This window comes from Gorilla gorilla, chromosome 20 (assembly GCF_029281585.2).
Source record: "Gorilla gorilla gorilla isolate KB3781 chromosome 20, NHGRI_mGorGor1-v2.1_pri, whole genome shotgun sequence".
NCBI classification, from domain to species: Eukaryota; Metazoa; Chordata; class Mammalia; order Primates; family Hominidae; genus Gorilla; species Gorilla gorilla.
This window is the reverse complement of record NC_073244.2, coordinates 65,292,036-65,313,947: the sequence shown is the minus strand read 5'-3', so window position 1 is coordinate 65,313,947 and position 21,912 is coordinate 65,292,036. Positions and strand designations below refer to the sequence as shown.

Sequence of the window (21,912 nt, the reverse complement as noted above, 5' to 3'; positions counted from 1 at the left end):
CCGCCCCGTCCGGGAGGGAGGTGGGGGGTCAGCCCCCCCGCCCGGCCAGCCGCCCCGTCTGGGAGGGAGGTGGGGGGGTCAGCCCCCCGCCCGGCCAGCCGCCCCGTCCGGGAGGTGAGGGGCACCTCTGCCCGGCCGCCCCTACTGGGAAGTGAGGAGCCCCTCTGCCCGGCCAGCCGCCCCGTCCGGGAGGGAGGTGGGGGGGTCAGCCCCCCACCCGGCCAGCCGCCCCGTCCGGGAGGGAGGTGGGGGGTCAGCCCCCTGCCCGGCCAGCCGCCCTGTCCGGGAGGGAGGTGGGGGGGTCAGCCCCCCGCCCGGCCAGCCGCCCCGTCCGGGAGGTGAGGGGCGCCTCTGCCCGGCCGCCCCTACTGGGAAGTGAGGAGCCCCTCTGCCCGGCCAGCCGCCCCATCCGGGAGGGAGGTGGGGGGGTCAGCCCCCCGCCCGGCCAGCCCCCCCGTCCGGGAGGTGAGGGGCGCCTCTGCCCGGCCGCCCCTACTGGGAAGTGAGGAGCCCCTCTGCCCGGCCAGCCGCCCCGTCCGGGAGGGAGGTGGGGGGGTCAGACCCCACCCGGCCAGCCGCCCCGTCCGGGAGGGAGGTGGGGGGTCAGCCCCCCACCCGGCCAGCCGCCCCATCTGGGAGGGAGGTGGGGGGTCAGCCCCCCGCCTGGCCAGCTGCCCTGTCTGGGAGGGAGGTGGGGGGGGTCAGCCCCCCACCCGGCCAGCCGCCCCGTCCGGGAGGTGAGGGGCGCCTCTGCCCGGCCGCCCCCACTGGGAAGTGAGGAGCCCCTCTGCCCGGCCACCACCCCGTCTAGGAGGTGTACCCAACAGCTCATTGAGAACGGGCCATGATGACAATGGCGGTTTTGTGGAATAGAAAAGGGGGCAAGGTGGGGAAAAGATTGAGAAATCGGAAGGTTGCTGTGTCTGTGTAGAAAGAAGTAGATATGGGAGACTTTTCATTTTGTTCTGTACTAAGAAAAATTCTTCTGCCTTGGGATCCTGTTGATCTATGACCTTACCCCCAACCCTGTGCTCTCTGAAACATGTGCTGTGTCCACTCAGGGTTAAATGGATTAAGGGCGGTGCAAGATGTGCTTTGTTAAACAGATGCTTGAAGGCAGCATGCTCGTTAAGAGTCATCACCACTCCCTAATCTCAAGTACCCAGGGACACAAACACTCTGCCTAGGAAAACCAGAGACCTTTGCTCACTTGTTTGTCTGCTGACCTTCCCTCCACTACTGTCCTATGACCCTGCCAAATCCCCCTCTGCGAGAAACACCCAAGAATGATCAATAAAAAAATAAAAAAATAAAAAATAAATAAATAAATAGCAAAAGAAATCAAACTCATCCAAATCAGAAAGAAAGAAGTAAAATTACATTTGTTTGTAGACGACATGACCTTCTGTGTAGAAAATCACAGACTCAACCAAAATAGTACTGGAACTAACAAACATATTCAGTGGATTTGCACAATACAGTATCAGCACCAAAAATTAGTTGAATTTCCATACTTTAATAATAAACAATTTTAAAAGAAAATTTTAACACACTTCCATTTGCTGGAGAACTTAAAATAAGAAATACTTAGGAATAAACGTAAAAAGGTGAGACGTTTGTACCTTGAAATCAACAAAAATTGATCAAAATGATTAAAAACATATATAGAGACACAACCCATATTGATGGTTTGGAAAAATTAATATGTTAAATGATTATATAACCCAATGTAATTTAGATTCAATACGATACCCATAAAAATCCCTATCAGTTTTTGTCAAAGAAACAAAAAACAGGCTGGGAAAAGTGGATCAGGTCTGTTGTCCAGGCTGATCTCAAACTCCTGACCTCAAGTGATTTACCCACCTTGGCCTACCAAAGTGCTGGGATTACAGGCGTGAGCCATGCCACACAGCCCAGTCCTCTTAACATAAACACTTTAATGTCAAGTAATGCTTGAAGTCAACGTTAAGTCAACTCACTCAAGTCAATGCTGAACTGACTCTAATGTCAATCAGTGCTTGAAGGTTTGCTATATTCATTGCATTGGGAACAATTACCTGAAAAATGAATTTTCTGATATTCTGCAAGGAGTGAAGTCGGACTAAAGACCTTGCCACACTGATGACATTTGTAAGATTTCTGTCCAGTATGGATTCTCTGATGTCTAATGAGGTGAGAATGTGAAGTAAAGGCTTTGCCACGATCATCCCACTTGTGAGGTTTCTCTCCTGTATGAATTCTCCTATGTTTTGCATAGGATGAAGCTTGACTGAAGACCTTGCCACAATCATGACATTGTAAGGTTTCTCTCCAGCATGAGTTCGCCAATGAACTGCAATGTATGAACGATGTCTGAAAAATTTGCCACAATTATTACATTTGTAAGATCTCTCTTCATTATGGCTTCTCCACTGATTTACAATGGTTGTAGCATTACTGAAGACGTTGTGAGAATCATTACGTTAGTAAAGTTTCCCTACACTATGGATTGCCTGATGGTGAATAAGTGTTGACTGCCCACTAAAGGCTTTGACACACTCATTACACTGGTAAGGTTTCTCTCCAGTGTGAACTCCAGGATGTTGTGCCAGGTGTGAATCACGTCCGAAAGCCCCGTCAAAAACTCTTACATTTTTATGGTTTCTCTCCAGTATGAATTCTCCTGTCTTTCGAGGCTTGATTTGCGACTGTAAACTTTGTCACATTCTTCACATTTCTAAGGTTTCTCTCCAGTATGACTTCTATGATGACGTGCAAGGTGTGCTTGTTGATTGAAAACCTCGCCACATTCATTACACTTGTAAGGTTTCTCTCCAGTATGAATTGTTTTATGAATTACAAGGACTGAATTGTGACGGAAGGTTTTGCCACACTCATTACACTTGTAAGGTTTCTCCCCAGTGTGAATTGTCTTATGAATTACAAGGACTGAATTGTGAGAGTAGGTCTTGCCACACTCATTACACTTGTAATGTTTCTCTCCAGTATGAGTTCTATGATGGCGTGCAAGGTGTGCTTGTTGATTAAAAACCTTGCCACATTTATTACACTTGTAAGCGTTCTCTCCAGTATGAAGTCTATGATGATGTGCAAGCTTTGCTTTGCGATTAAAAACCTTGCCACATTCATTACACTTGTAAGGTTCCTCTCCAGTATGAATTGCCTTATGAATTACAAGGGCTAAATTTTGACTAAACATCCTGCCACACTCATTACACTTGTAAGGTTTCTCTCTAGTATGAATTCTCCTATGATTTTCAAGGTTTGATTTGAATCTGAAAGCTTTATCACATTCTTCACATTTGTAAGGTTTCTCTCCAGCATGAGTTCGCCCATGAACTGCAAGGTATGAACGATGTCTGAAAAATTTGCCACATTTATCACACTTGTAAGATCTCTCTTTATTATGGATTCTCCAATGATTTGCAATAGTTGTAGTATTACTGAAGACGTGGTGACAATCATTACATTTGTAAAGTTTCCCTCTGCCATGGATTGCTTGATGGTAAATAAGCGCTGACTGCCTATGAAAGGTTTTGCCACACTCATTGCACTTCTAAGGTTTCTCTCCAGTATGACGTCTATGATGGCATGTGTTAACTCCTTACTGAAGGTCTTGCCACACTCATTACACTTCTAAGATTTATTTCCAGTATGAAGTCTATGATGGCGTGTAAGGCATGACTTCTGACTGAAGGTCTTGCCACACTCATTACACTTGTACGGTTTCTCTCCACTATGAATTCTCCTATGTCTTTCAAGGTTTGATTTGTATCTGAAAGTTTCATCACATTCTTCACATTTGTAAGGTTTCTCTCCAGTATGAAGTCTATGATGGCATGTAAGGGATGACGTATGACTGAAGGTCTTGCCACACCTATTACACCTGTAAGGTTTCTCACCAGTGTGAATTCTCCTATGTCTTTCAAGGTTTGGTTTGAAACTGAAAGCTTCATCACATTCTTCACATTTGTAAGGTTTCTCTCCACTATGAAATTTATGATGGTATACAATGGATGACATATGACTGAAGATCTTGCCACAATCATTACACTTGTAACATTTCTCTCCAGTATGAATTTTCTGACATATTTCAAGATTTTATTTGAAACTGCAAGCCTTGTCACATTCTTCACACTTGCAAGGTTTCTCTCCACTATGAAGTCTACAATGGCATGTGAGGGTTAACTCCTGATTGAAGGTCTTGCCACAATCGTTACATTTGTAAGTTTTCTCTTCAGTATGAAGTCTATGATGGCATGTAAGGGATAACTCCTGACTGAAGGTCTTGCCACACTCATTACATTTGTACAGTTTCTCTCCATTATGAATTCTCCTATGTCTTTCAAGACTTGATTTGAAACGGAAAGCTTCATCACATTCTTCACACTTGTAAGGTTTCTCTCCAGTATGAAGTCTACGATGGCATGTAAGGGTTGACATATGACTGAAGGTCTTGCCACAATCATTACACTTGTATGGTTTCTCTCCAGTATGAGTTATCCTATGACTTTCAAGGTTTGATTTGAAACTGAAAGCTTTGTCACATTCTTCACATTCGTAAGGTTTCTTTCCAGTATGAATGCTACGATGGCATGCAAGGTATGACTTCTGACTAAAGGTCTTGCCACACTCATTACACTTGTGTGGTTTCTCTCCAGTATGAATTCTCCTATGTCTTTGAAGGGCTGAATTGTGTCTGAAAGCTTTGTCACATTCTTCACATTTGTAAGGTTTCTCTCCAGTATGAAGTCGATGATGATATGTAAGGGATGACATCTGACTGAAGGACTTGCCACACTCATTACACTTGTAAGGTTTCTCACCAGTGTGACATCTATGATGGCGTGCAAGGTATCGCTTCCGAATAAAGACCTTGTCACATACATCACATTTATATCGTTTCTCTCCTAGATGAATAATCTGATGTTTCCTTAAGAGTGAGCTATAATTAAAGGCGTTGCCACTCTCAATACATTGGAAAGATTTTTCTCTCATGCATACTTCCTGTCTTTGTGTGAGTAATGAAGAATTCAGGAAATTATTCCCATAGTTATTAGATATATGGGTTTTGGGCCTACAAGAAATTCTTTGGCCTGTTGAAACCGAGGAAGCATTGTTGATAGACTTCACAACTTGATTATTAATTTTCCCTTTGGGCTGAAATATGTGGAGTTCAGACAGATGTGAATGAAAGCTTGATCCAAGCTGATCTTTAATAGGATTGTTTCCAGCATGCCTTTGATCATATTGCTCTGTACTACCCATCAATTTTTTGATTTTTGTCATGGGTGCTTCATGGCCATTTCTTTCATCTTCTTGCCACTGAAACTCAAAGTTATGAATTTCTTTCTCAATTTCCTGGAAGGAAAAATCTCCAGTGTGATGACTTTCATGTCTTTGCAATGTCCCTGTGTGGATCACTTCTGTATTGCCTTGTGCTGTTGATGAGAACTCCTTCATTGTGCATTTGGAAGAGATACCTACAAAATATAAACACTAATAGGTACACAAAAGACAATACTGATTTTAAACTTCCCAAACATGATCTTCAAAGTTTAGGAACACAAAATCGTAAGATTCTTTAATAAATAAAGGGCGATTACATGTGCTTCAAATTATTATTATGGAAGCTTATTTCCAATATCATGACAAAACACTGAAAGGCACAAACATGTGTAAGCCTAAAGTAAGGAGTATTTTTCCACTGTGACCCTAAAGTGTCTAACAGTTTGCAAAAGACATATCACTGTCACATCAATGAAAAGTATATATTCTTCATATTTACAGCATATTTACTGTATACAAATAAATACTAAAGGACCACACAATATACTATACTGGTAAATAATCCACAGCAAGCTCATGTAAGGATAACCAAAATCAATGGAAATTCTGTATTGTTAAATAATCATAGCACTGACAAGATAAGAAAAGATTACAAAATTTAGCAAGGCATGGTGGCGCACGTCTGTACTCCCAGCTACTCGCAAGGGTGAGGTACAAGAATTGCTTGAACCCAAGAGGCAGAGGTTGCATGAGTCGAGATCGCACCACTGTACTTCAGCCTGGATGAGAAAGTGAGACTCCATCTCAAAAAAAAAAAAAAATTTTTTTTTCTGAATAACTGTCATAAAATTACCTATATCCATGCAGAAAAGGCATATTGTAACATTTAAAAAATTTTTTTTTATTTTTGTATTTTTGAGACAATGTTTCACTGTGTCACAACAGGCTGGAGGGCAATGGCCTGATCTCGGCTCACTGCAACCTCCACCTTTTGGGTTCAAGCCATTCTCCTGCCTCAGCCTCCTGAGTACATGGGATTACAGGCACATGCCAGCATGCTTGGCTAATTTTTGTATTTTTAGTAGAGATAGGGTTTCATCATATTGGCCAGGCTGGCCTTGAACTTTTGACCTCAAGTGATCCACCCGCCTCAGCCTCCCAAAGTCCTGGGATTGCAGGCGTGAGCCACAGCACCCGGTGGCACTTTGTGACATTAACTAGTAAACTGTGTCAGTTATATTGCATACCACATACCAAAAAGCTTTATGTAAAATCATAGAAATGAACTGGTAAAATACTGTAACCCATAAAACCAGCAAGCAAATCATAAGTACATTTATACAAACTGCAGAATTCTAAACAATTCCCTGTTAAGAAAAAAGCACAACTTCTACTTACCACCAGCACACAATATAAGAACTGAAATACATGTTAAGATCACTACCTTCTGATGTATGAGGTCAAAAAAATATGCAGCATTATAATGAATAAGAATTCACTAACAGCCGGGTGCAGTGGCTCATGCCTGCAATTCCGGCACTTTGGGAGGCCGAGGTGGGAAGACCATGAGGTCAGGAGTTCAAGAATAGCCTGGCCAACGTGGTGAAACCGTAACTCTACTAAAAATACAAAAAAATTAGCTGGGTGTGGTGGCGGGTGCCTGTAATCTCAGCTACTCAGAAGGCTGAGGTAAGAGAATCGTTTGAACCCAGGAGGTAGAGGTTGTAGTGAGCCAAGGTCCCACCACTGCACTCTAGCCTGAGTGACAGGGTGAGACTTCGTCTCAAAGAAAAAAAAAAGAATTCACTAATAGTGCCGGAGGGTGCAATTATGATGTCACAACTACATTTATGAAACAGCCAGGCAATACAGCAATTCTATATATATATATACATTGCCCTATGTATCTAGTTCACTATGCATAAAATATAAAACATAGAATGTGTACTGGGAAAACTTATAAACTGAGATCAGAGAAAACATTGTATAAAACAAATGAAACAATAAAAACATAAAAAATATGATGCAGGCTCCCTGGTCTGAATGTTCTTATTGGCCAAATGCCATGTTCAGAGTTCTTTTTCTCCAATAGGATGTTACTGCAGATGGGGCCTTTGAGACAATTTGGTCACGGGTGTTGACTACTCGTGAATAGGGCTTGTGCTTTCATAAAAAGAGATATTAAAGAGCTACTTTCCTGTTCCTCTTTCCCCCATGTCAGGACACGGCAGGAAGATGGCTGGCTAAACCATGAAGAATGCTCTCAGCAGGAACCAATTTGGCTGGCACCTTGCTCTTGGATTTCCCACTTTCCAAACTCATGAGAAATAAATTTCTGTGTCTGAAGCCTCCCAGTTTAAGCTATTTCTTTTTTTGTTTGTGTTTGAGACCGAGTCACACTCTGTCACCCACATTGGAGTGTAGTGGCATGATTCTCCTGCCTCAAGAGATTCTCCCGCCTCAGCCTGTAGTCTCACTTTGGTGCCCAGACTGGAGTGCAGTGGTGCAACCTTGGCTCACTACAACCTCCACCTCCTGGGTTCAAGTCATTCTCCTTCCTCAGCCTCTCGAGTACTTGGGATAACAGCCATGTGCCACCACGCCCAGCTAATTCTTGTATTTTTAGTAGAGACAGAGTTTCACCATGTTGGCCAGGCTGGTCTCAAATTCCTGAACTCAGGTGATCCGCCCCTCTCGGCCTCCCAAAGTGCTGGGATTACAGGCTTGAGCCACTACACCTGGCCAATTTCTTGTATTTAGTAGATTCGAGGTTTCACCATGTTGGCCAGACTGGTCTCAAACTCCTGACTTCAAGAGATCTGCCCACCTCGGCATCCCAAACTGCTGGGATTAAGGCATGACCCACCTCAGCTGGCCAGTCTAAGCTATTTCTGACATGACAGTGAAATGACTGAGACATGAAAGGGAGCATCTCATGATCAACATCACTGAAGGCTGACAAATCTAATTAAACAAAGGAAGTTTAGGGCCTGTACTATAAATCTTGCAATACTTGAAGCCATCTAATAGCAATAACATGTTTTAAAAACTTTGAGGCCGGCTGAGTGAGGTGGTTCACACCTGTAATCCCAGCACTTTGGGAGGCTGAGGGAGGAGGATCACAAGGTCAGGAGATCGAGACCATCCTCGCTAACACAGTGAAACCCCGTCTCTACAAAAAACAAAAATACAAAAAATTAGCCGGGTGTGGTGGCACATGCCTGTAGTCCCAGCTACTTGGGAAACTGAGGCAGGAGAATCGCTTGAACCTGGGAGGCAGAGGTTGCAGTTAGCCAAGATTGTGCCACTGCACTCCAGCCTGAGTGACAGACCGAGACTCCATCTCAAAAAAAAAAAAAAGAAAGAAATGAAAGAAGCCTAAAGAGTAACTCCAACCCACAGATATATATAAAATTCTCCAGTAAAGGTAAATAAAAAGACAGATAGGCCAGGCACAGTGGTTCAAACCTGTAATTCCAGCAGATTAGGAGGCCGAGGTTGGCAGATCACCTGAGGGTGGGAGTTCAAGAACAGCCTGACCAAAAAGGAGAAATCCCGTGTCTATTAAAATACAAAATTAGCCAGGCATGGTAGCATATGCCTATAATCCCAGCTACTCGGGAAACTGAGGCAGGAAAATCGCTTGAACCCAGGAGTTGGAGGTTGCAGTGACCCGAGATTGTGCCATTGCACTCTAGCATGGGTGACAAGAACAAAACTTTGTCTCATTAATAAATAAATAGGCAAATAAAAGGACAGATACAGAAACTGGTATACGTGTCCCTTCATAATTCAACTTTTTTTCCTATTATTTAGAAGAAAAAAGCATGAAAAAACGCTGTACATATATGTTAATGAAAATGCAGCATATACAGAAATAATTCCAACATAAATAAAGTTCTGGTGGAGAAAGAGAAGCTTTTGCAGGTTGTGGAATCTTTTTTTCTTTGAGACAGAGTCTCACTGTGTTGCCCAGGCTGGAGTGCATGGCACAATCTCAGCTCACCACAACCTCCGCCTCCAGGGTTCAAGTGACTCTCCTGCGTTAGCCTCTTGAGTAGCAGGGATTACAGGCACCCACGACCGTGTCTGGCTAATTTTTGTATTTTTAGGAGAGACGGAGTTTCACCACGTTAGACAGGCTGGTTTTGAACTCCTGACCTCAGGTGATTTGCCCACCCCTGGCCTTCCAAAGTGCTGGGATTACAGGCATAAGCCACTGGGGCACAAGAATTGTTTGAGCCCAAGATGCGGAGCCGTCTGCGGTGAGCCAAGATCACCCCACTGCACTGTAGCCTTGGCCACAGAGTGAGACTCCATCATAAACAAACAAACAAACAAAAGTAAAGAAGAAAGGAGTCAAAGCGTGTCTACACAAAAAAGCAATTAAACACAATAAGTAGGAAATGGAGAATGAAGAACAAAAAAAAACCTGAAAAAACAAAATAAGAACAAAATAACAAAAAAAAAAAAATCAAGAAATACAGATAATATCTAACAAAAAAGCAATGGTAAGGTCTTCTGCATCAGTAATATTTCAAATGCAAATATTTAACTCTGCACTCAGAAGGCAAAGACTGATTCAATCAACAGGAACCAACTACTTGTTGTCCACAGAAGACTCATATTAGCCCTAAGGACAAAAGACACACATATGCAAAAAGTTTAAAAACAAAAGCCAATAGTTAGGTACGGGGGTTGGCGCCTGTAATCCCAGCTTCTTGGGAGGCCGAGGAGGATGTCTTGAGCCCAGGAGATCAAGACCAACTTCAACCACACAGCAAGAACCTGTCTCTAAAAAAAGAAACTAAAAAAGTATCCCAACATGGTCGCATGCACCTGTACCACTACAGGGGGAGGCTGAGGTGGGACAATCACTTGAGCCCAGGAATTCAAGATTGCAGTGAGCCATGATCACACCATTGCACTCCACCCTTGGGGACAGAGAGAGAGACACTCTATCTAAAAAAAGAGAACATACAAAGATATGAAAGGACACATCCCCACTTCTGGAGGGAAGTTATCCTCACCCAGGGAGACCAGGTTCCTATAATTCTCCAACATCACGTCCCTGTATAGAGTCCTCTGAGCAGGGTCCAGGCATTTCCACTCCTCCTGAGAGAATTCTATGGCCACATCCCTGAATGTCAATAGACCCTGAAATGAAAACACATTTTAACCAAATGGTTATGGGAGGAGTTCTTATCTTTACAGAAAATGAGAAGAGGAGAGAGGGGAAAGCATGGATTTAATTGCAGTGAATGTTCTGACAAATCCGAGTAAGGGGTTTTTCACTGCATTTTGTCTTCCCAGTTGTGTTTTGTTATACTTTTATTTTTTTGAGACAGAGTCTCACTCTGTCACTCAGGCTGGAGTGCAATGGCATAGTCTCCGCTCACTGCAACCTCCACCTCCCAGGATCAAGCAATTCTCCTGCCTTAGCCTCCTGAGTAGTTGAAATTACAGGCGCATGCCACCACACCAATTTAATTTTTGTATTTTTAGTAGAAACGGAGTTTCACCATACTGGCCAGGTTTGTCTCAGACTCCTGACCTCATGATCTGCCTGATACAGTCTCTCAAAGTGCTGGAAATGCAGGCCCAATTCTGGGCCCTGCCTGGCCCAGAAACTTTTGTTGATACACTAAGTGACATTCAGTATCTAGATGAGACAGAGTATGAGTGATGTCTTCAGAGATTACAACGTCCACAATGAAAGATCAGAAACTAAAATCCACCCAGGCACGGTGGCGCATGCCTGTTATCCCAGCTACCCGGGAGGGTGATGCAGAACTGCTTGATCCCAGTAGGCAGAGGTTGCAATGATCCAAAATTGCACCAATCCAGCCAGGGCAACAGAGACTCCACCTCAAAAAAAAAAAAAATTAGCTGGGCATGGTGGCAGGCACCTGTGGTTCCAGCTACTTGGGAGCCTGAGGTAGGAGGATGGTTTGAGCCTGAGGGTGGAGATTACAGTGAGCTAAGATCACACCACTGTGCTCCAGCCTCAGCAACACAGTGAGACCCAGTCTCAAAATAAAAGAAAATACATGAAAACTAGATTACTCAAAGTATGAAAATCCATTATATAGATATATTTGTCAACAAAATAATGAAACCTATACAGACTCACAAAAAACTAGATGTTAATACAAAGGGTTGTCATTTTTCCCAGATTTTCAAAATGTAAAAGTTGTTCAAAATAATATACATTTGTGTGTGTCTATATGTATGTATATGTATATGTGTGTGTATGTATATATATATACAGGTTGTAAAAATATAAAATAGCAAGTTTTGTTTAACTGAAGAGGAATCTCATCTTGCTGGAAAAGGATACCATGGCAGTTGGAGGCAGAGGGGAATCTTGTCAGATCTAAGAAAACAGGAAATGCGCCATCCTAGAAGAAGCAATCACCCTTTCAACTGCCTGACCTGGAGGAAGCTTCAGATACCTGTAGTAATGCAGGCATGTGCAGAGGCAGCCACTATGGCACTCTTTATACAGGGAAAAATCACAAAGGACCCACATGTTGTCATTCAGCTAATTTCCAATGCAGATGTCGAAGAGCAAGCTAGCCATGTTTACTAACGTGACAACATGTAAATTCACAACTAGCAGGATCAAATATCAAAGTAAAATATTTCCTGGAACACAAAGAAGAAAACAACACACACTGAGGTCTGCTTGAGAGTGGAGGGTGGGAGGAAGGAGAGGAGCAGAAAAAATAACTATTGGGGGCTGGGCAAGGAGGCTCACACCTGTAATCCCAGCTGTTTGGGAGGCCGAGGTGTGTGGATCATCTTAGGTCAGAAGTTCAAGATCAGCCTGGCTAACATGGTGAAACCCTATCTCTACTAAAAATACAAAAATTAGCCAGGTGTGGTAGCAGGCCCCAGTAATTTCAGCTACCCAGGAGGCTGAGGCAGGAGAATCGCTTGAGCTCGGGATGCAGAGGTTGCAGTTGGGCTTAATACCAGAGTGATGAAATAATTTGTACAACAAACCCTGATGACCCTAGTTTACCTATGTAACAAACCTGCACATGCAGCCCCAAACCTAAAGTAAAAACATAAATATAAAAACAATTTTTTTTTTTTGAGACGAAGTCTTTCTCTGTGCCCAGGCTGGAGTGCAGTGGCACAATCTCATCTCACTGCAACCTCCGCCTCCCAGGTTCAAGTGATTCTCTTGCCTCAGCCTCCTGAGTAGCTGGGATTACAGGCATGCACCACCATGCCTGGTTAATTTTTGTAAAAAAAAAATTTTGTAATTTACTGCAGAATTTTTCCGAAGTCTCATAACGATACAGAAATACATGAGTACCACACCTGACACCTGACACAGAACTGACAGTAGCGGCTCCCCAGTGAGGCTGGAAGGAGGGTGGAGGACATGACAGAGAAAAGAAGATGCTTTATGGCAAAGGGTATAAGCTGCAGCTTTGCTTGGAGTTTTACCACAAAACAAATATATTCATCATGTGATGTTTAAATATAAAAATATATATTTAATAATAATTGATGGGGCTGGGCATGGTGACTCATGCCTGTAATCTCAGCACTCCTGGAGGCTGAGGCAGGCAGATCACCTGAGGTTAAGAGTTTGAGACCAGACTGGCCAACATGGTGATAACCCATCACTAATAAAAATACAACAAAATTAGCTTGGCATGGTGGTGCATGCCTATAATCTCAGCTACTGGGGAGGCTGAAGCAGGAGAATCGCTTGAACCTGGGAGGTGGAGGTTGCCATGAGCCAAGATCATGCCACTGCACTTCAGCCTGGGTGACAGAGAAAGACTTCTGATATTTAAAATATAATAATATTATCAGAATATCATAATAATAATAATTGTAACAGGTGGAATGAGAATATGGCTCCATCCTCTAGGATAAAAATGAAGTACTGCTCTCATAAGTGAGAAAAGTTATAACTATTTTTACCGAAAACACCTGTTTCACAAGCCTCTCCACAGTAACCCCACGGTCTCCATGAGCTTAATATGCTGCAAATGGATTAATGAATCTCCTGCTATTATTTAGGTTGATTTCATATTCTTAAAATAATGATGGAATCAAACATCTTGTATCATTCATGTCTGTGTATGAACTTTCCATTCTAATTACTAAGATTTTGGAGTCAGAAACACAGCAACTCATTCAATTACCTAAAAATGTAGTATAAAATCAGGGAGAAAGGATTTCCCAATATTGGTCTCCTTTTCTGGAATTTACCACGTACTTTGTGCACATTAATGCATGACTTCCAGTGGCAGCTGCTCTAATCCTGGTCCACAGAGAGCTGACAGTGCATCCAGATGTGGCCCCTGAACAAACCCTGCTGCCCAACAGCACTGACACCACGGGACCCTCACCCCGTCTCCATCTATGTCTGGGTGTGAGCCCTTCCCAGGAGGATGCCCAGTGCAGCCTCTTCCCAACTTCATGTCACTGAGTCACAAGAGATAAAATCTAAGTGAGATGAGAGGGACTGAGGGAAGGCATGGGTGAGGGTGAGCAAACCTGTCAGGCAGGATGCTTCAGACTCAGAAGATTCCCAACTCCAAGGTCAGCATTTCTGAAAGGAAGGAGACAGAACAATCCACTGAGAATATCATCTCACCTGAGGAAGAGCCATCCCTGACTCCTTTGCTTTCCTTTTCCGGGTTTCTTCCTCACGTACCAAGAGTCTTTAGATGTCAATCCTGAGTGATAAAAATATGTTGTTTATTGCTCAGAATCAACACACACCCTCCCTGTAACACAATGACACATACAAAGGAGACCTCACCCTGATGAAATACAGTCCCCTCTACTGCCCTCCACACCAGGTACAATAAACTACAGGAAAACTCCCACTCCCCTCCTGGGGAAGCCTACACACACGCTGCAGCAGTGGGGAGCTGGGCTGGAATGAGCTCTTCAGGGCACCGACCCAGACCTGACCAAACTTCATACAGAGGCTGGGTGCAGTGGCTCACAGCTGTCATCCCAGCACTGTGGGAGGCTGAGAGGGGTAGATCGCTTGAGCTCAGGAGTTTGAGACCAGCCTAGGCAACATGGTGAAACCCCATCTCTACCAAAAATACAAAAACTTAGCCAGGCATAGTGGTGCATGTCTGTGTGTCTGTGCTCCCAGCTACTTAGGAGGTTGAGGTGGGAGAATCACTTGAGCTCAGGAGTTCGAGACCAGCCTGGCCAATATAGTGAAACCCTGCCTTTACTAAAAATACAAAAATTGAGCCAGTCACAGTGGCTCACGCCTGTAATACTAGCACTCTGGAAGGCCGAGGCGCGCGGATTACTTGAGGTCAGAAGTTTGAGACCAGCATGGTCAACATGGTGAAACCCTGTCTCTATTAAAAATACAAAAAGTAACTGGGCTTGGTAGGTGTCTGTAATCCCAGTTACTCGGGAGACTGAGGCAGGACAATCGCTTGAACCCTGGAGGTGGTGGTTGCAGTGAGCCGAGATCATGTCACTGCACTCCAGCCTGGGTGACAGAATGAGACTCAAAACTAAACTAAAAATAAAAATACAATAATTAGCTGAGTGTGGTGGCACACACCTGTAATCTCAGCTAATTGGGAGGCTGAGACACAAGAATCGCTTGAGCCCAGGAGACGTAGGTTGCAGTGAGCCAAGATCATGAGACTGCACTCACAGCCTGTGCGACAGAGTGAGACTCTGTCTAAAAAAAAAAAAACAAAAAGCGTTTCTGATATGATTGATGCAGAGATAATAAAACCTGAGTAATGTGATAGAGACTGATGGGCAGAGGGAACTTCAGATGGGGTGGAGGGCATGGGAGACAGCTCTGAGCCTAGACCTGAACGCAGAGGAAAGGGACAGGGCCATGATTATTTAGGGACATAGGTTAAGAGCAGGGACAACGACTTGAGACAGGAAAGGTTCTGATGTTTGGGAAAAGCGAAAAGCAAATGTGACTGGGGCAAAGGGAGTCATGAGATGAGGGCAAGCTCCCAGGAGGAGGCTGGACACTGGCAGGGGCCCTGGTCACAGGGCTGTGGAGCCACAGTGAGGAGTTGGGCTTTTGTCCTGGGGAACACAGGAAGCCGGTGGAGGGTTCCCTGCCAGGGACTGACATGACTGCTTTAGATTTCGCTGTGATGTCCTCATACAGAGAAAGGCCCCGAAGATAGTCTCTGTGTCTGAGTCTGCAACTCTGTTTCTTCCATTCTTCTGCATTTTATTATTTTTTTTCATTTTTGGGGTACTGCATCCCATTTAAAATTCTAATTACAACTGGGCACTCCCCTCTCCCAGAAGAAAAGCCACACCCAGACATGTACTCTATTTTGCCAACCATTTAAGGGGCCAGGGTCACTTGGGTTAAGGTTTTCTGGTCTAGCCCCTCATCTCCAAGTTGCAGGAAGGCTCACTGGGGTCAGAGTGGGGAAATTTTCACCAAGTTACCCTGAGAAGGTCTGAGATGAGTGAGAAGGTGTGCCTGTTCTTTTTTTTTTTTTTTGACATGGAGTCTTGCTCTGTCTCCCAGGCTGGAGAGCAGTGGCAGGAACTCGGTGCAAACTCCGCTTCCCATGTTCACACCATTCTCCTGCCTCAGCCTTTCGAGTAGCTGGGACTACAGGCATCCACCACAACATCTGGCTAATTTTTTGTATTTTTAGTAGAGAAGGGGTTTCACCAAGTTAGCCAGGATAATCTCGATCTCCTGACCTCCTGATCTGCCCGCCTCAGCCTCCCAAAGTGCTAGGATTACAGGCGTGAGCCACCGCACCCAGCTACCTGAATTATTACATGGGGGCCTGGAAGAGCTTATGGAAGTGTTGGTCTTTATCACCCCTATCCTTGAAAATTAGAAAGGTATCTTTCACATATCTGGGCTAAAGAAACTTCTTTTGCAAGGTTCTGTTGCCTTTGGTTCCCGACATTTAATTCTTCCTTACAAGAAAATCACAGTAACATTTATAAAATGCAGAAGTGCGAACCCACAGCTATTGACCTTAAAAACAGTGAAAAGAAGGTCAGCTGTAGAACTAAGACATAAGCAAATTGTTTCCATCAAGAACACATGGGTGGCCGGGAGCAATAGATCATGCTTATAATCACAGTACTTTAGGAGGTTGAGGCGGGTGGATCACCTGAGTTCAGGAGTTTGAGACCAACCTGGCCAACATGGTGAAACCCGTCTCTACTAAAAATACAAAAAATTAGCTGGGCATGGTGGTGGGTGCCTGAGAGGCTGAGGCAGGAGGATCACTTGAACCTGGGAGGTGGAGGTTGCGGTGGGCCAAGATCGTGCCATTGCACTCCAGCCTGGGCAACAAGGGTGAAACTCCAGCTCAAAAAAAAAAAAGAACTTGTACATAGACAATCTACTCAATTTGTGACCGAGAAAATAACCAACCTTATGTATCTTATAACTCCAAGTTTTCACCTGGTGAATAGTTTAAAATTCACGTGAGGTCAAAAAAAAGTTCCCTTTTAAACCAAACCAAGGTCCTTCCCTTTTACCGAGGGCCTATTTCTCTGTATTTTGATGCCTGTCATCAGCAGACCTAGACTCATCTGTCTGTGGTAACCTACCTATAAAAAGATACTATAGAAATGACTAAGATACGTATGCATGCCACCTTGTCCCTCTGAGACCCCAGAAAAAGATTCTCAGTATTGCATATCGTGGCACCCCAGCACACAACAAAGGACAATCATGCTTACCAAAATGCCGGTAAAACCAGATTGTGAAACAAAAATCTGTCATCCTGTAAATTTCACCATTCTAAAGCCAGACTTACCCGTGTGGACTGCAGGTTACCCCATACATGTCTCCACACACACCTACCCAGCAACCTACCTATATGTTATCAAAAAAGGAACCCCGACCCTTCTGGCCCAGCAACAATTCCAAATCTTTAAATTATTCTATAAGCAGGTAGACCAGAAGTTACCAGAGCCTCCTCCTTTAGCTAAAAACCTGTTTGCTTGGCTAGCTGAAAACATTGCTAGCAGCATAAGCATTTCCTCATGTTACGTTTGTAGAAGGACTAACATAGGAGACCACTGGCCTTAAGAAGCAAAAGCGTTAATGCCACAAGATAATTTAATTCTAACTGACTCTTCCCCCAAACCGATGCCCACAATTTCAAGCCCCTAGCTCTTAAAAACTTCTATTATCAGGAGATACTGGGTTGCTCACTAAGGAAAAGCTTTTACATACTCACTAGAAGAATTAACTTGTTTAAGACAGCAATATTATAATAAAACACTAAAGAAAACTTTGTGGCAAGGCAAAGATGACTCCAGATCACCTCATCCAAACCCATTATCCCGTTTCTCTTCTCTAAACCACACCTAGTATCAGCTTGAACCTCCAAATACCTGGCAAGCACCCTCTGGTCTCTATTAGAACTGAGTGCCACAGGCCTACTGACAGTTGCCAGCCAAATGGACAAGGGCTTGTGTACTTAAAACAATCAGACCATCTTTCTTCTTACTCCCATTGCAACAAGGAGGAATTTTAAGGTATCCTGTCTACAACAAAATTAAAGAAAAAAGAAAAGAAATATAGACATAAGAAAAGACATAAAAATAGAAGATTAGAAAGATACAGACTGGCCCCCTGAAAGACTAATTCTGTACTCTAGGCCAGCTACCTGGGCACGAGATAAGTCATAAAGGTATCGCACCCCGATTTACACGCTTAACCACATCATAAATTTGCAAGCAGTACTTGAAATCATCACTAATGAAACTGGCCCAGTAAGCCATGAAAATGAGAAATGCCATCTACCAAAATAGATTAGCTTTAGACTACCTCCTAGCCTAGGAAGGAGGAGTATGTAGAAAGTTTAATCTAACTAATTGCTGCCTAGAAATCAATGACAATAGGAAGGCTGTTATAGAAATAACTGCAAGAATGAAAAAATTATCCCATGTTCCAGTCCAGACTTAGACAAAGTAGACTCCCGAGTCCCTCTTTAGACGCTGGTTTTCCTCCTTCAGTAGATTCAAAACCTTAATAGGAGTGGTTCTAGAAATACTAAGAATTGGTTTAATACTCCCTTGCCTCTTACCTCTCCTTGTTAAGAACATTCAATCAACTATAGAAGCAATTGTAACCAGGCAGACTACCACTCAGCTAATAGCTCTGTATAAATATCAGCCTGTGCCTAAAGAAGAAAACCTGCTCTTTCATGAAGAATCCAGTAATAGTGATGCTTTCTATTAAAATCTTGATTATAAAAAGCATCTAAGGGAAGAAACTGAAGCAGAAATTAAAAAAAAATGTATTCACTCACTCCAAGAATAGTAACAGGCAAAGCAAGGGTTAAAAAGAAAAGAGGAAGTTTTTCTCTGCCTAGCAAGCCCACTTCAAGAACAGTTATGAGACGCTGTTTGAGAAGTTGAAGCCAAAGGAATGGGCTCCTGACACCCCCACCTCCAGAACAAGGGTGAAGAAAAAAAAAAGGACAAATGTGTGTATTTAGGTGTTCTTGTTTTTCTTTCAATGCAGCTACAAGGCCACCAGCTATGGAAGGACACAAGTTACGCTATGCTATAGATTACGTGACCTATTGTATGATTAACTGCTTCTACTCTGCCTCTGAAAGCAAAAAAACCCACTCTGTGTTTGTTGAAATGCTCAGCTTTTTAGATGTAAATCCGCTGAGCCGGTGCTCAGCTTTTTAGATGTAAATCCACCGAGCCGGTGCGTACCTTAAATAAACATCCTCCTGTCTCCCCCATATCAGTCTCTCTAGTCCTCAGTTTCCTGCAACACCATCTCTGTGCCTCCTTGCTCTTCCCGTTAAATTCTCTCTTCCCTGTTATACCCCTTGTCCCCACTCTCTGGCAGCCTAGATCCCCAGGTGTCCTCCCTGCTGTGCTTCTCCCTCTGTTCTCCTTGCCACCAGCACCACTCTGCTCTGTCTGCCCTGGCTCCAAATCCCTCCTCCTCTCCCTCACTCTGATGAGCCTCCCTCTTTGCTGTCCCTCTCCCTACCTTGCTGTCCTTCCTCTCTCTGTACATCTAGCTTTTCTCTACATTTCTCCAGTTGCTTTTCTCCTCCTGCTTTTTTTTTTCTTTCACTTTTGCTGTCTCTTGGCAAATCCCTCACCCATCCTCTACTTTGCCATCCGTTATGGGTCTTTCTCATTCTTCTTTTCTCTGTCTCAGGTTTTCTACTGCTGTCTGTCTCCTGATCCCTTTGGCCCACACAATCACAGGAGAGTTTGGAGTAAGACGCCTGCATCCCGGAAGAGCCCATTTTCCAGGGGCTGGAGCTAAGGAGGCAAGAACACCCCGTGTCACAGAACAGGCCCCGGGCACCCCCCTAACGCAGGCTCAGGGCAAGCTGTGACTGCGGCTGGGAGACCTGGGGAGCAGCACGGCCCGGCACGAGGAGGGACGTGGGGGGCGACGGCGCCTTAAGACAAGGGTGGGGTTTGTAGGATCCCAGGACAGGCAGAGAACTCGGCTCCCTGGGACCGGGGCTGCGACGCTGCGCTCTAGGGGCCGACGAGGGCGAGGCTGGGAGGCGCCCAGGGCGGGAATTCACCTCTCGGGTAAAGACTTTAAAAAGCGCGGGGCGGGAGGAGTCAGAAAAAGGTTTAGAGCAGGAAAACTACGCGATAGAAAGTGTATACATTGCCCTATAGCAGAAAGATCCGGAACGGGACCAGCCTCAGGGGGACCTTAAACCCAAAAGGAAGTGACCCCCGGGCTCTCACGGGGACGTCTCAATTTGCTCTGGGCGAAGGAAGACGGGCGAGAATTTCCAGGTCTGTAGGGACCCCACGTCCCAGGGACAGAAGCGCCGGGGACCTGGGAAGAGCAGACTTCATACAAGATGGAGCGAAACTCACGCGCTGCTGTGGAACCTTCACTCCACGCGATCTGCTTCCGGGTTTGCGCGCGCCTGAGCGGGGAAGGACAGAAGCCAGGCCTGGGCGGGACCTGCGAGGAGGTGGGCGGGGCCTGGGCCAGGTAGGGGTAGAGGCGGAGAGACCTTGCCCTTTAGTACCGGCAGAGGGCGGGGCGGGGCTGGGGCGGGGTCTGTGAGTCTCTCAGCCTCCCTCCCACCGCCTGTTTTTGGGTTTTGGAGGCGAGATGGCCAGGAAGGCCGAGCCATGATTCAAAAGCCCTGGAATTGTCTGAAACGCGGATGCAAAGTAGAATGTGAAATGCAAAGCCCTGCTTGGGCAGAACTTACAATTTCATGCTGACGGCCCAGAGAATAGAATAGAAATCCTCTCCCTTTCTATTCTCCATTCACTCCGGAGGGAGAGTCCACCCTTTGCTCAGCTGCAGAGACTTCCCTAAAGCCACCGCCTGGGATGCTGGACGGGGTGCTCAGGCCAGGGAGGAGTGAGGTCACCACCTGCCAGATAAATGCAGCAAGGATGCGGACGCGGGCGCGGGAGCCTGAGGTCCCAGCTACTCAGGAAGCAGCGGCGGGAGGATCGCTGAACCTGGGGGTCCAGGCCAGCCTGGGCGACAAAGTAACACCCCCTCCCGCAGGGCTCCCTTCCTCGTTTCTCTCTTTCTCTATTTTTCGTTGTTTTTTTTTAAGTTTTAAAATAAGAGGTTGATTGTGTGAGATAGGGATCCAACATTGTTCTTTTCCATGTGGATATCCAGTTAATTGTCCATTCCACATTTGTGGAAGAGATCTGTTACTTTCTTTTATGTATTTACTTATTTCTTTTCTTTTGTTTTGAGACAGAGTATTTCTCTGTCGTCCAGGCTGCAGTGCAGTGGTGGGATCTCGACTCACTGCAAGCTTCTGCTTCCTGGGTTCAAGTGACTCCCCTGCCTCAGCCTGAAGGGGGCCTGCCCCTCCACACCTGCGGGTATTTCTCATCAGGTGGAGATGAGAAACTGAGAAAAGAAATAAGACACAGAGACAAAGTATAGAGAGACAGCAGTGGGCCCAGACAACCAGAGCTCAGTGTGCAAGTACCTGCACCGGCGCTGGTCTCTGAGTTCCCTCAGTATTTATTGATCACTATTTTTACTATCTTTGTGAGGGGAGTGTGGCAGGGCAACAGGGTGATGGTGGCGAGAAGGTCAGCAGGGAAATGTGAGCAAAGGAATCTGTATCATGAATAAGTTCAAGGAAAGGTACTGTGCCTGGATGTGCACGTAGGCTAGATTTATGTTTCTCTTCACACAAACATCTCAGTGTAGCAAAGAGTCACAGAGAAGTATTGCTGCCAGCATATCTCACCTCCAGCCACAGGGCGGTTTTCTCCTATCTCAGAATAGAATGAATGGTCGGCTTTACACCGAGGCATTCCATTCCCAGAAATGAGCAGGAGACAGTAGCCTTCCTCTTATCTTGACTGCAAAGAGGCCTCCCTCTTTCACTACTCCTCCTCAGCACAGACCCTTCATGGGTGTCAGGTTGGGGGATGTAAGGTCTTTCCTTTCCCACGAGGCCATATCTCAGGCTGTCTCAGTGGGGGGAAACTTGGACAATACCCAGGCTTTCTAGGGTAGAGGTCCCTGTGGCTTTCTGCAGTGCATTGTGTCCCTGGTTAACAGAGAATGGAGAATGGTGATGACTTTTACCGGGCATACTGCCTGCAAACATATTGTTAACAAGGCACACCCTGCACAGCCCTAAATCC

General features: G+C 45.0%; 2 protein-coding genes across 2 annotated transcripts in view; both read right to left on the bottom strand.

The window, feature by feature from the left end:
* Positions 1 to 10,393, bottom strand: part of LOC101133546 (zinc finger protein 765) — a 39,325-nt gene extending 28,932 nt beyond the window's left edge. Inside the window, 1 exon segment of the mRNA XM_055370414.2 lies at positions 10,323 to 10,393. The gene's annotated coding sequence lies outside the window, so the exon portion shown is untranslated.
* On the bottom strand, positions 1,497 to 13,999 carry LOC109024216 (zinc finger protein 813). The gene is given in 6 exon segments (XM_063701888.1): positions 1,497 to 2,300; positions 2,303 to 2,626; positions 2,692 to 3,584; positions 3,638 to 5,486; positions 10,323 to 10,449; positions 13,919 to 13,999. Coding segments are annotated over 6 exon segments (3,498 nt in total). The 5' UTR covers positions 13,934 to 13,999; the 3' UTR covers positions 1,497 to 2,010.
* Positions 14,000 to 21,912: the final 7,913 nt, after the last annotated feature.